This window comes from Callorhinus ursinus, unplaced genomic scaffold, assembly GCF_003265705.2.
Source record: "Callorhinus ursinus isolate GAN/ISIS: 27379988/994484 unplaced genomic scaffold, GSC_fseal_2.0 scaffold6, whole genome shotgun sequence".
Taxonomy (NCBI): domain Eukaryota; kingdom Metazoa; phylum Chordata; class Mammalia; order Carnivora; family Otariidae; genus Callorhinus; species Callorhinus ursinus.
Genome location: NW_027397068.1, coordinates 64,956,808 through 64,969,012, shown reverse-complemented (window position 1 = coordinate 64,969,012; position 12,205 = coordinate 64,956,808). Strand labels below are relative to the sequence as shown.

Sequence of the window (12,205 nt, the reverse complement as noted above, 5' to 3'; positions counted from 1 at the left end):
AGAATCACAAGTACCCCGCCATAAAAGTGATATGACCATTCTTCCATAGAAACTGAGAGACTGTATTTTAGGATATTAATATTAGGGATGACCTGGTTAAAAAGTTCTGAATCCAGAGAACTTGAAGCAATGAAGATGATAACTCAGTGCATCAGGAATAACATTCTTAACAAATTTCATGGCTAAAGAGAATCGAGAAAGGAAATCATTACCTCACCCCTCTGCCTGTGTACAGGCAGGGCCCCACCCGGAGGCTGTCTACACTCGGCCTGCCAAGGCTGTCTACACTCGGCCTGCGAGTCCAGCAGGGGTCCCAGGGGTCCCGTCCGAAACCAAACGGGTCTTTTCACTTCCCACTAAACACTCCCCGTGGTTCTTCCAAGCACAGGTCAATGAATCACTTTAAAAGATGGCCTTTCATTTATAATTTTTTCTTGCTAACCAAACTTGCTACAATAAGGAAATTTAAGGCTAACGTGTCATATTGCTTTCCCTGGAAATCAGAACGGTGCTTTCCCTGACAGAAGCTGTTTTGAGACCACCCCAGGAATTTTGCCAGAATAAATGAAATGGGAGGGACCAATGCAAATTCTTCTTCAGTCTTCCTGCTATCTCTGCTATATGGAAACATTTCAGCTTTCTGCAGTCTGGCCCAGGGTACCCTTCTTATCACAAAAGTGCTGTATGAACCCATAGATTGAACTCTCAAATATTTTCTCAACCTCGGGTAGAACAAGGAACTCAAAAAACCTTTATGTGAAGTTTTGAAAACAGGAAAAACTAAAAAATTACAAAATCAGTACAGATAACACTTTCAAAATCACTGGCCATTAGTTTTAAGTTAAATATATTCATCTTATAGGATAACAGTAAAATGCAATATATGAAATCTTAATATAATGTTTGTAATAATACTCGCAAGGATTGAACTCCTAGCTTAAAACATCTGAATTCCACTATCAAATAACAATGTCTTACTATTTTTAGAACAGAATATAATGTAAGAATCTTCCAAAAAAGAAATATACTTAAAATATTGGTATCAACTTATATAAACAGCCCTTTTGAAATCACTGATACTGAAGTAGGAAGGAATTAACACAGAGCTGTTTATTCTAAACAGCTTGAGACTTTTTTAAAAAGTCAGAACATTAAATGTGTTATACTGAGAACTAGTTAAAATTTGAAATGAAATCCGGCAATACCATCTAAGTCCAAATCTTCCAGAATTTCCTGGAAAAAAAAGGTAAGGGAAACAGGTAATAGATATAAGAGATTTTAGAATAATTGGAGTTCAAAATTTATAAGCAAATATCCTTATTTTATTCCAAGTGCACGAAGATAACAACCATATTACATGCATGTCTAAGGTCTCTAAAGCTACCTTCTTACATTCTCAGAAACTCACTGGGAAGAGTCCTTCCCTGGGCTTGATTTTCAAATACAGACTTACATTTTGCTAATATGAAGTCTACAGCTATTCTGTATGCTAGAGGTGTGAGGACAGTGAAGTGGAGGGAGAGGGGAGGGGAGCCACTGGGTGGCAGCTCCAAAGAAAGAGGTGCTGTGAGGCAAGAGTTCATTTATTCCTCTCAAGAGCCTTGTTCCCACCTTACCCACAGGGAACTGAAGATCAGAGAGCTTAAGTTATTTGCTCAAAATCACACAGCTTGTAAATACGATGCAATTGAGAGAAAACCAAAACCAAAACCAAAAACCCCCTCTTCTCTTTGAGTAAGATCAATCTGACCTAAATTCCATGCTTTTCCCACTACATTAATTATACTATCTCCCTTTGGGACCATAGGAGAGAAAGCTCGAGGCCTCCCAGGATCCCCCAGGCCATTAGCATGAACCCTGAGATGCACTCCACACTAAATACACTTATGCTCACTTAAAATGATGCTGTCAAATACTCTGACCCACAAATTGCTGTTTTGATACTCTTCTCTGGGCCCAAGACTTAAGACCAGCTTCTCCTTTGTCCCATTTGGCACATCAGGAAATAAGTCTTTTTTTTTTTTTAAATATTTTATTTATTTATTTGAGAGAGAGAGACACAGTGAGAGAAGGAACACGAACAGGGGGAGTGGGAGAGGGAGAAGCAGGTTTCCCACTGAGCAGGGAGCCCGATGCGGGGCTCCATCCCAGGACCCTGGGATCACAACCTGAGCCGAAGGCAGACGCCTAATGACTGAGCCACCCAGGCACCCCAGGAAATAAGTCTTAATATTAGAGTGTGAAATGGTCTTGCTTAGGATGAATTCTGCTCTTTAGCAAGGAGAGCATTACAAAATCACAGCTTCTGTGATTTGAAACTTAATAATAAAATATTGTTCTTTTTTTTTAAAGATTTTATTTATTTATTTGACAGAGAGAGAGGGAGACACAGCGAGAGAGGGAACACAAGCAGAGAGAGTGGGAGAGGGAGAAGCAGGCTTCCCGCCGAGCAGGGAGCCCGATGTGGGGCTCGATCCCAGGACCCTGGGATCACGACCTGAGCCGAAGGCAGACACTTAACAACTGAGCCACCCAGGCGCCCCTAAAATATTATTCTTATAGCTAGCAAGCTGAACATTAACATATCCCTCTTTTATTTATTTAGTTAGTTAGTTAGTGTTACTTGGTAAGGATTTATTACCTAATCATTGTCATTCATCTTCTCAACTCACTTCCAATAGATCAGATTTTCCCTTTGGCATCTCACAGATTTTTATATGCCAGAGTAAAGTACCTACTATCATTCAGTGCTATTCGGAGAAGATACATGTCCCTCTTTTAAATCTAAACATTAGACTCATGACACAGAAGAGTGAACAGATTCAACAAGGTAGGTGTAATTGTTTTCTGAGCACTGCTTCTGGGATATCAGCCATCTGAAAAAATCTCTCCTGGGATTAGGTATTCAATAAAATGCCTCTATAGAATTACCTCATTATAAATCACCGCATCCCATCTATTTTTACAGCGGGGGCGGGGGGGGGGGGAATCCCTGTACCATTAAGATGAATGTGAAAATTTCATTATAAACCCTGCCTTCACCCAATCACCAGTTTATTAAGAATTCTTTTGAAATAAAAGCACCTTTCCTTTTCATAATGCTTTAAAAAGTCTCTTTGTTTAAGGTGGCAAGGTTATGCAAAAAAGAAGGGAGAAAAGCCTTTCTTCAATCTATTTAGAGATCAAATTTTCATACTAATCAAACTTGTTAAAATTAAAACTGACTGGGGTACCTGGTTGGCTCAGTCAGTACAGTGTGGGACTCTTGATCTCACAGTTGTTAAGTTCAAGCCCCATGTTGAGTTTAGAGATTACTCAAAAATAAAATCTTTATAAAAAAGGGGGATCTCTCTAAAAAATAAAAATTAAATAGATAAATAAAATTAAAACTATCAGGAAATACCATGCTCTTATGAACAGTGCTGACTGCAAAATGTTCATCTATATCTATTTAATCAGTAGAGCATTTTTCATCTTTCTCTTTGCCCTCTCAGCCCTATTTTTGAGTAGGAGACAAGTTCAAGATGTCTCTATATTTGCAACGAAGTTAAAACTGCAATCACAGTACAATTCTGAGTCCAAGTTTATTCATTCATTCAACACTCAGTATTTACTGAGCATGTACTATGTGTCACATATTATTTTGGGCACTAGGCATTCAAAAATCAAGAAGAAAACTACTAGTACTGGACCAGACACATTTAAAATAAACTAACCATAGTCAGTCTACATAATTGTTCTGTCAAAATATAATGCCTTGGTCTTTTTTGTTCCCCTAGAAGGATCACTGCATTGAAATAGAATGTTTTTATGAATGCCTTTAAAAAACTAAAGGTCCTCAAAAGAAACGTATTAAAATAAGGCACAATTTCACTAAAAAATATATGTCACCTTCATATATTGAAGCATAGGGCTCAAAGGGATTCCAAAAAGTAGCTTCTCCTACCAGCCAGGGTTATGCCAAAATTGTCCTAAATATATAAACTCTAATTTAAAAAAACAGCAAGTAAATGTAACAGCAAAGCAGCGCTCATTTAAAAGAACATAAAGTCAGAACTGGCTTTCCTAATCTAAATTCTAAGCAGAGGAGCAAATCTGCCATGCCCATCATTTATGGGTTAGGCATTGGTTTTTTCAGGAGGGAAAAGAAAGTTATACCCCAAAACTACATATACTTCAAAGAGGTCATTTAGTGCAAGCCTTCTATTTGCTAAAAAGAGCAATGAACCCTATATTCACATTATATTATACCTCTAATTGCTTCATTCATCTGTGTGCTCTTCATCCAAGAGCTGAGTACCTGAGCATTCTGGGAAATTCCTGAGCATCATCCCCTGCATCTTCCAATCCACCCCACCCCCTGCAGCCCCAGAGGGTTTTTAATCTGACTGGTTAATTATGGGAGGTGGGACATTTTCTAGAGGGGTGGGTCCATTATTTTTCTTTTTGAAGAAACAGTTATTATATGAATTTCAGTAACATTTATAATATCACGTTGTTTTCTTTTCCTTCCATTACATTCCAATCGAATTAAGTTTAGTGCATTTTGTAAATGGAAAAATGTAAAATAGTTATCTCAAGGTGACTGGATCAAAGTTTTACATACACATACACAATCTGATACTATTCTCTATTTCACTCTCCTTGTAGAGCAGTCTAGGTTTCAAGATCTAGAACCCCAGTGTGGTCCTGGCAGAAGTGGAAGAGGGCCGAGGCCTCCACCCACTTTGGCTCCACTTCTGACCACCTTTGGGGAAAAATGCCGCACACCACGCCAGCTCAGCACAGTCCTCTCCAACGCTGAAATCTGAAGCCTACAGGTAATGGGGAAGGAGGGAGGGAGGGTCTCTTGCACACACATGTTACCCAGGGACTCGTAAAGGTGGGCTAGGTATGGTGAAAAGCTTTCTGAGCCTCAGAATGTCTTTCGGTGAGTGCGAAAAGGGCATCCCTCTGGGCCCACTCTACTGGCCCCTCGCCTGAGTGCCCTGCTGTGGGCACAGCCTGAGCTCCTTTGAAGGTGGGTCTCGTGTGGTCTCAGGCAGTCCTGGATCCCTTGGTGAAATACCATCCTCAGACCACCTCTGTTTCTTTCTTTCCTTTTTTTTAAAGATTTTATTCATTTATTTGACACACACACACAGAGAGAGAGAGAGAGAGAGAGAGAGGGCACAAGCAGGGGGAATGGCAGGCAGAGGGAGAAGCAGGCTCCCTGCTGAGCAAGAAGCCCAATGTGGGGCTCGATCCCAGGACCCTGGGATCATGACCTGAGCCGAAGGCAGACGCTTAACCGACTGAGCCACCCAGGCGCCCCGACCTGTTTCTGATGGTGACTTTCACACTGCTCTGAGGTGACTCTGGGGCTCCAGGGAAGTTTCTGAGGAGTCACCGCAAGGGGAAATCGGGGAGACACAGAAGGGCTGGTCTCTGTTCCCATCCCTTGCAGCAACTGTTTTCATCTGCTTTGACATGTGGAAATTCACCTAAGGTTTCTTTGGGAGAACAGATTCTGCTTTGTTGTATGAGACTGAAAACCACTATTTCTAGTGTACCTCACACATGGACAAATTACCTACTTCAGGTCACAGCTGACTGGACTGCTCAACACTAGAGGCCAACAGGGGCACGTCTGCACGTGGGCGCAGGAGGTGGCTACTGTGGTTGGCATCTTGGCTTCTCTTTGCCCAACAATATGGTTTCAATATCAGGTAATCCAAAAGGTAGGCACATCAACATTCCGAGTTTCCTATCCTGTGCACGGATGTTGACGATGACCAACCTTTCAGGGATGTCCTCGCTTCTGAATAAGGTTCTCGTTTCCCATAACAATCTCACCTCTTTTCTTCAGCAGCCCAACACCAATTTTAAGACATTTACCCACCTGACAGGAAGTCATGGGAACAGTTGAGAACTGTAGTTCCTGGTTGTATCCAAGAAAGGGGAATCTCTTCTGGCTTGGGAGAGCCCAAGACCACAATATCAGCCTCATGAAGCTAGAAAGAAAAAGAAAAACACCGCGCACGTTTTAATCTGTGGCAGAGACATGTGACTAGCGATCCGTGTCAACTAGCTTCCGATGCAACAGATGACCATCCGGAGGTTGGTGCGACACGGATGACACGGGCAGACTCACGTCACTGATTTTCTAATGCGGCACAAATCAGCACAGGGCGTGACTATCATATCCCAGAAAGAAAAGGAAAAGGGGCAGTCAGTTCAGGGCCTCCACTGTGGGCAGTTACCGCCATCCACACGTCTTCACCACTAACTGCAGTATCAAGAAAAAGGATGGTGCCACGAAAACTGCACAGACGGAAGCAGGAGACTGAAAGGTGTATGGGGTGGGTGGCATCTGGATTCACGCAGCGGCTCAGGAGGAAGATGCGCGTTGGAGGGGAGCCACTCTAAGATCTGGCCAGTTTGGCGCGGGGGCGGGGGGCGGTGCCGCTGGCTTGTTCAGCTACACGATCCAAATTAGGCCCATATGGAACTTTTACTGGATCTATGGGAAGATTTTCAAGAGCTCAAGAAAGAATCTCATTTTCCTGGAGGCTCTGCTTAGTCTCCTGTCAAACTGCTCATTTTTGTTTTGTTTTTTTTTTTGAGAAAAAGGGAAGAATGCAACTATTAGCACAAAACACATTCATCACAACCGTCCTGTCCAATTTTGGTGACAGTGCTGGAGGAACATGTCTGGTAGGAAGGTAACATCTAGAAGAGATTAGCTCTGACCTCAACCAAAGAATGGCCACCTGTCCCCATACCATCCCAACTAAGCAACCGACGATCACAAACCGGATCCATACGTGGAGAGCCAGAAAAGTAAAGGAGGAATCTGAGACCCTGCAGGGGAAAACAGCTATGACTGCGCATGTCAGCTATATGGGTTGGTGCTACTACACCCACTTAATAGACAAGGAAACTGAGCCTCAGAGAGTGTAAGCAGCTCTCTGGTAAGTCCTGTTTCCCTAGAGGAGCCAGTCTTAGAACACTCAATGAGGGGAGAAAGAGACAGCTGCCTGGCCTCCACTCTCCCACACTGCTTTCCTTCTCCCATTGCTTTTTCCACAGACTTCGGTGCCCTGCAACTGACTGCAGATTCTTTAGAATCAGACAAAGGAGTGGCAGACAAAACATGAAAACAGCCCCACTGCCGTGACCACCACCCAACCACCCCATCAGTGAATGTGCTCCACGTGCCCTCATCCGTTCTTAACTTGGACAGGCTGATTGCTGAAGAGCCCAGGGAAGCACCAGGTGAGCAACTCAGCCTAAGAGTCTGTAACACAGCCTGGGCAAGAGGCTGCATCTGCTAACGTCTCTTAGAAATCTCGGAACAAGAGATGGCAGCGAGGGAAAGCAAATCCATGACGGTCCTACCTGGTTTATGAAGAAAAAAACGCCAGGATCTAGAAAAGCTCCAAGTGTCCTGATAGAGGAGGAACATGGTAACAATTTAAAAGGCATGGCTTCTTTCTTTTTTTTTTTTTTTTAAGATTTTATTTATTTATTAGAGAGCGAGTGAGAGAGAAACAGCATGAGAGGGGAGAGGGTCAGAGGGAGAAGCAGGCTCCCCGCTGAGCCGGGAGCCCGATGTGGGACTCGATCCCAGGACCCCAGGATCATGACCTGAGCCGAAGGCAGTCACTTAACCAACTGAGCCACCCAGGTGCCCGGCACGGGGACTTTTATCAAAGAGCTGATAAAGCCAACCTTTAAAGTTAACATCCCGGGAACATTGATCAGTTTAATCACGCCAACAGGGAAAAGGGAATTAACATTCGCCGGGTCCCACTAATGAGCCAAACAGTGCTCACTGCTTTTCTCTGTCGTACTTCATGAAGGCACAGGAAGAATACACTGAAATGGTGTCACAGTAAATCAACTGCATTAATCACATTAAAAAGAAGAGAAGTCCCTACCAAAACAACCATCTTTTTTTTTTATGCTGTGGGACCACAACACTATGCAACAGAATTCAGAAGTTTACTGCTAACATCACCAGCACCCTAGTGCAGTTCATGTCACACGTTCTCCACAGACAGATCTGAAAAGCAGCGAGATTTTTGGGTGATGTTATATTTAGGGGCAAAAAGTGTTCTTAAGGAAAGAGGATTTTAAACATCTGAATAAAAACTTGTATTTCTTCATGTACTGATACCACGGCAGATACTCAACCACAGTAAGCCTCAAGAGAAACTCAATGTTTAACTCCTGTTGGAAACGATCAGCAGATAAGAAACGCCATGGCGCTACATTTTCACGTACAACAGCAGCAAAAACAGAACATGTTAAAACTTCTATAAAGAGGAAGTTAATATGTACAAGACTGAAACATTCATTTTGGAAAAAGCCAAGGATCAGAGGTTCACACAAGTCCCCTAAGAACACTTAGTTTCCTACACGTGGTGCCTTTGATACAACCTGTTCTTTTCATTACCTATAAATCTCAGGGATCTCATTCCGATCCTCAACTCCATGTTTAAACACAACCCTAAAGTGGGCTGTGCCAATAAGCAACTGGAAGACAGTTGATCCCATAGAGAAAAGACAAAAGTCTCCGCCATTAGCAATGATCACATTGGAAATGCTAATTCTTTCTGGAGAGGAAAACTGCTAAATGCTTAAATCAATAAGTAACTCACTGAGGAGCAAGGAAGATTTTAATGAGCTAAAACTCAAGGAGAATTATCGTCTTGCTGGCTGTTTCTACTTTCCTCCTCCCAAATGGGAAAGACCCTGGCCAAAGCCTGGCTTGAAACTACCTCATAACAAAATATTGCTTTCTCTGCCGAGGCTTGAGTAGAAGCAGCTTACAGAGCACCGCCCACTCCCCAGGCAGAAGACCAAATGTTAAAACAATAGCAAGACACAGAAATGCTGACGTTTAATGTGGGGCATATGGGAGTAACGTATAGTTCAGATATCACGAAAACTATTTTTCTCTACGTCATTGATTTTTAAGAGCAGGGGGCAAGCATCAGAAACTGGACAGAGGGAGATAGAGGACATGTGATTTCAAGGTCATAAGGAACATCATGGTTTTGTATTTAGCAAAAAAAAAAAAAAGCATCTTAAAATTCAAATTACAGGAAGTACAGCCCCCCCGCCACTTGACTAGAAGACAGAATTTATCTTTTGCTATCGATGTGTTTTCAAAGAGCACATATGGGCAGGGGCGCCTGGGTGGCTCAGTTGTTAAAGCAGCTGTCTTCGGCTCAGGTCATGGTCCCAGGGTCCTGGGATCAAGCCCCGCATCGGGCTCCTTGCTCTGCAGGAAGCCTGCTTCTCCCTCTCCCACTCCCCCTGCTTGCGTTCCTGCCCTCGCTCTCTCTCTCTGTCAAATAAATAAAATCTTAAAAAAAAAAAAGGGCACATATGGGAATCTCAGATATGAGATATACATATATACCAGAAGCTGGCATGAGTAAAAAAAAAAAAAAAACAAGGTCGAGAGAGAGGTTTTGTTGAATCGTGATTATATTACTTGAGACCTATACAACCTGTTATCAGCACAGTTCAGAAAATAGAATTCCAAAAAAATACAAAATAAACCAATGGGTCCTTTCTCCAGGAAAGCTGTGCTTCTAAAATTATAGTCACTTAGAATAAAAAAGGTCCAGAATTTCTTAGTGAATAAACTCAGCGGCCACCCCTCAGGCCCTCAAGGGCTACTTGGGGCAGACACTGAGGTCGCTGAGGATCTGAAGAAAAAAATTCCCTGCCTACAAGATTTTAGAACTAGGATCTTCTAGATGGAGGGGGGGAGGGGGGCAGAGGACAAACCACTCGGAGAGGAAAAGAAATGATTAAACATCACATTTCTACTCATTTTGCCCACACAGACGTCGGCGTTCTTGATCTGTCCCTGCACACGAGCTGGGAGCGTCACACTAAGTACAGAGAGGGGTCTTGAGGGAAGGGTGCCTTGAACTTGTTCTTCCACTTTTTTTTCTTAAAGAGATTTCTTTGATTTAAACCCTTTTTTAGGCGCCTGGGTGGCTCAGTTGGTAAAACGACTGCCTTCGGCTCAGGTCATGATCCTGGAGTCCCGGGATCGAGTCCCGCATCGGGCTCCCTGCTCAGCGGGGAGTCTGCTTCTCCCTCTGACCCTCCCCCCATCTCATGTGCTCTCTCTCTCTCATTCTCTCTCTCAAATAAAGAAATAAAAATCTTTAAAAAAAACACCATTTTTTAAATTCCTAGAATAAGCCAATTTGATCATGACATATCCTTTTAACATATTCTCTGGGTTTGGTTTTCTAATATTTTGCTCTGATTTGTGTGTCTGTTAAAAGAACGACTGTAATCTTCTTGTTATATTTTTGTATCGGGGTTATGCTGGCCTCATAAAATGAGTTGCGAATAAATGTTCTCTATTCCTTGAAAAAAAAAAAGATTCATTTGACTGAGGGGAGAGAGAGGGGAGAGAATCTCAAGCAGACTCCGCACTGAGCGTGGGGACTGATGCGGGGCTCAATCCCACAACCTGTGAGAGCATGACCAGTGCTGAAACCAAGAGTTCGATGCTTAACGGACTGAGCCACCCAGGTGCCCCTCGTTCTTCCGCTTTCAATGACCTGGGACACACTGTCGTCTGGGTGAGCCCGGTCACATGGCTTTATAGATCACATCTTCCATAGCAGATTCCTCATGGTGCTTTGCAACAACAAGGAGAGTCTGTGAAGCCTTACAGGGCACAGAGGCTCCTTGACGATCTCATGGCAAAGTCCTAAAAAGAGTTAGGTTCTTCTTTTTTTAGGAACATAGAGATTTAATGAAATCCACAAACAGAAAACAAAGTTTTTTTTTCCTAACCCATCCCCCCACCCCCCCTTTTTTTAAGTTTTAATTGAATGTCACTTTTCTTTCTATAAGTGCCAAATTTCCAAATGTGCTGACCTTTTCTTGCTGACTGACAAGTATCTGTTAGACTGGGCTACTCTGGTCGCCCTCAGGCCACCAAACGTGTTTTAGGAAGGTTACTCTGGAAGCTGGACTGAGAACGGGTCGGAGGGAGTGGGAGGGAAATGTGCAAGAGGAGGAGACATTTGGTGGGAAGCTGGATGCAGGGGTTTGGAACTCAGGATGGTCAGGGAGGAGGGGAGGTAGGCTGGGACTCGTCAGCAGACGGACTGAGTTAGACTCAGAACCTTGGAGATCTGAGAGAACCGGGTAGAATGGGAAGGAAAGGGGCCTTAAGTCACCCCTGGGAGAACTTAGATTCCAGGAAAGAGAAGAGAAGCAAACGGTGACGCTGGTGTGGCCCCGTAGGAAGTGTGGTGTAGTCACACAGGTGAAGGGGAAAGGGCACAGGAGACAGGTTTGAATGACACCCAATGGCCAAACTAAAAGCAACAAAATCCATTTTTGGCAATTAGGAATCTATCCGTGACTTGCCTAAAGAAATGGTCATTAGCACCTGTGCCTGGCAAATTCCTGCCATTTGAGTCAAGTGTGTTCCCTGCAGATGGAGACTTCATTCAGGCCGAGTGTTTCATGAGCAGAGTCCCTGTTTATTCATGCGTTATTTTAACTTAGGACGTCTAACTTTTTATTTGAATTAACTGAACCTCTACCATAGGATTACAGCTTTGTACCTATGGATCGATATCCATACTTTACCGAAATATTAAGCATGCTATCAAATAGAAACATTAAAATAACTGTAAATACTCTGAAATAAGAACACCAGCCCATTTTCACTCAGATACTGTAATACTTTGGCAAGATGAGAGAATGACGATTTCAGCAAAAGGTATTCCCCTACCCTCTTCCCCGCACACCGAGTGATCTCATCCTGGGAGAATTCTTTTCCTTTCACAGATTGGGTGTGCGTCTTTTTTCCACTCTCCTCTGTGATCAGAACAGATCATTGGCTTTTCTCTTCTTTTTTAAGATTTTATTTATTTACCTGAGAGAGAGCATGAGAAGGGGGAGTAGCGGAAGCAAGCTCCCTGCTGAGCAGGGCGCCCAACTCGGGGCTCGATCCCAGGACCCTGGGATCATGACCTGAGCCGAAGGCAGAGGCTTCACTGACTGAGCCACCCAGGCACCCAGATCATCGGCTTTTATTTTATTTTTTTTTTAAGATTTTATTTATTTATTTGACAGGGAGAGACACAGCAAGAGAGGGAACACAAGCAGGGGGAGTGGGGGAGGGAGAAGCAGGCTTCCCGCTGAGCAGGGAGCCCGATGTGGGGCT

The 12,205-nt window shown here is 43.3% G+C and overlaps 1 protein-coding gene across 4 annotated transcripts in view; it reads right to left on the bottom strand.

Annotated features, from left to right (window-relative positions):
• MTHFD1L (methylenetetrahydrofolate dehydrogenase (NADP+ dependent) 1 like) overlaps positions 1–12,205 on the bottom strand; it is a 185,235-nt gene that overhangs the window by 148,127 nt on the left and 24,903 nt on the right. For all 4 annotated transcript variants that reach the window (XM_073894092.1, XM_025866325.2, XM_073894090.1 and 1 more), the window contains exon 8: positions 5,882–5,993. In XM_073894092.1, coding sequence (XP_073750193.1) covers positions 5,882–5,993 — 112 coding nt within the window. The remainder of the gene's footprint in view (positions 1–5,881; positions 5,994–12,205) is intronic.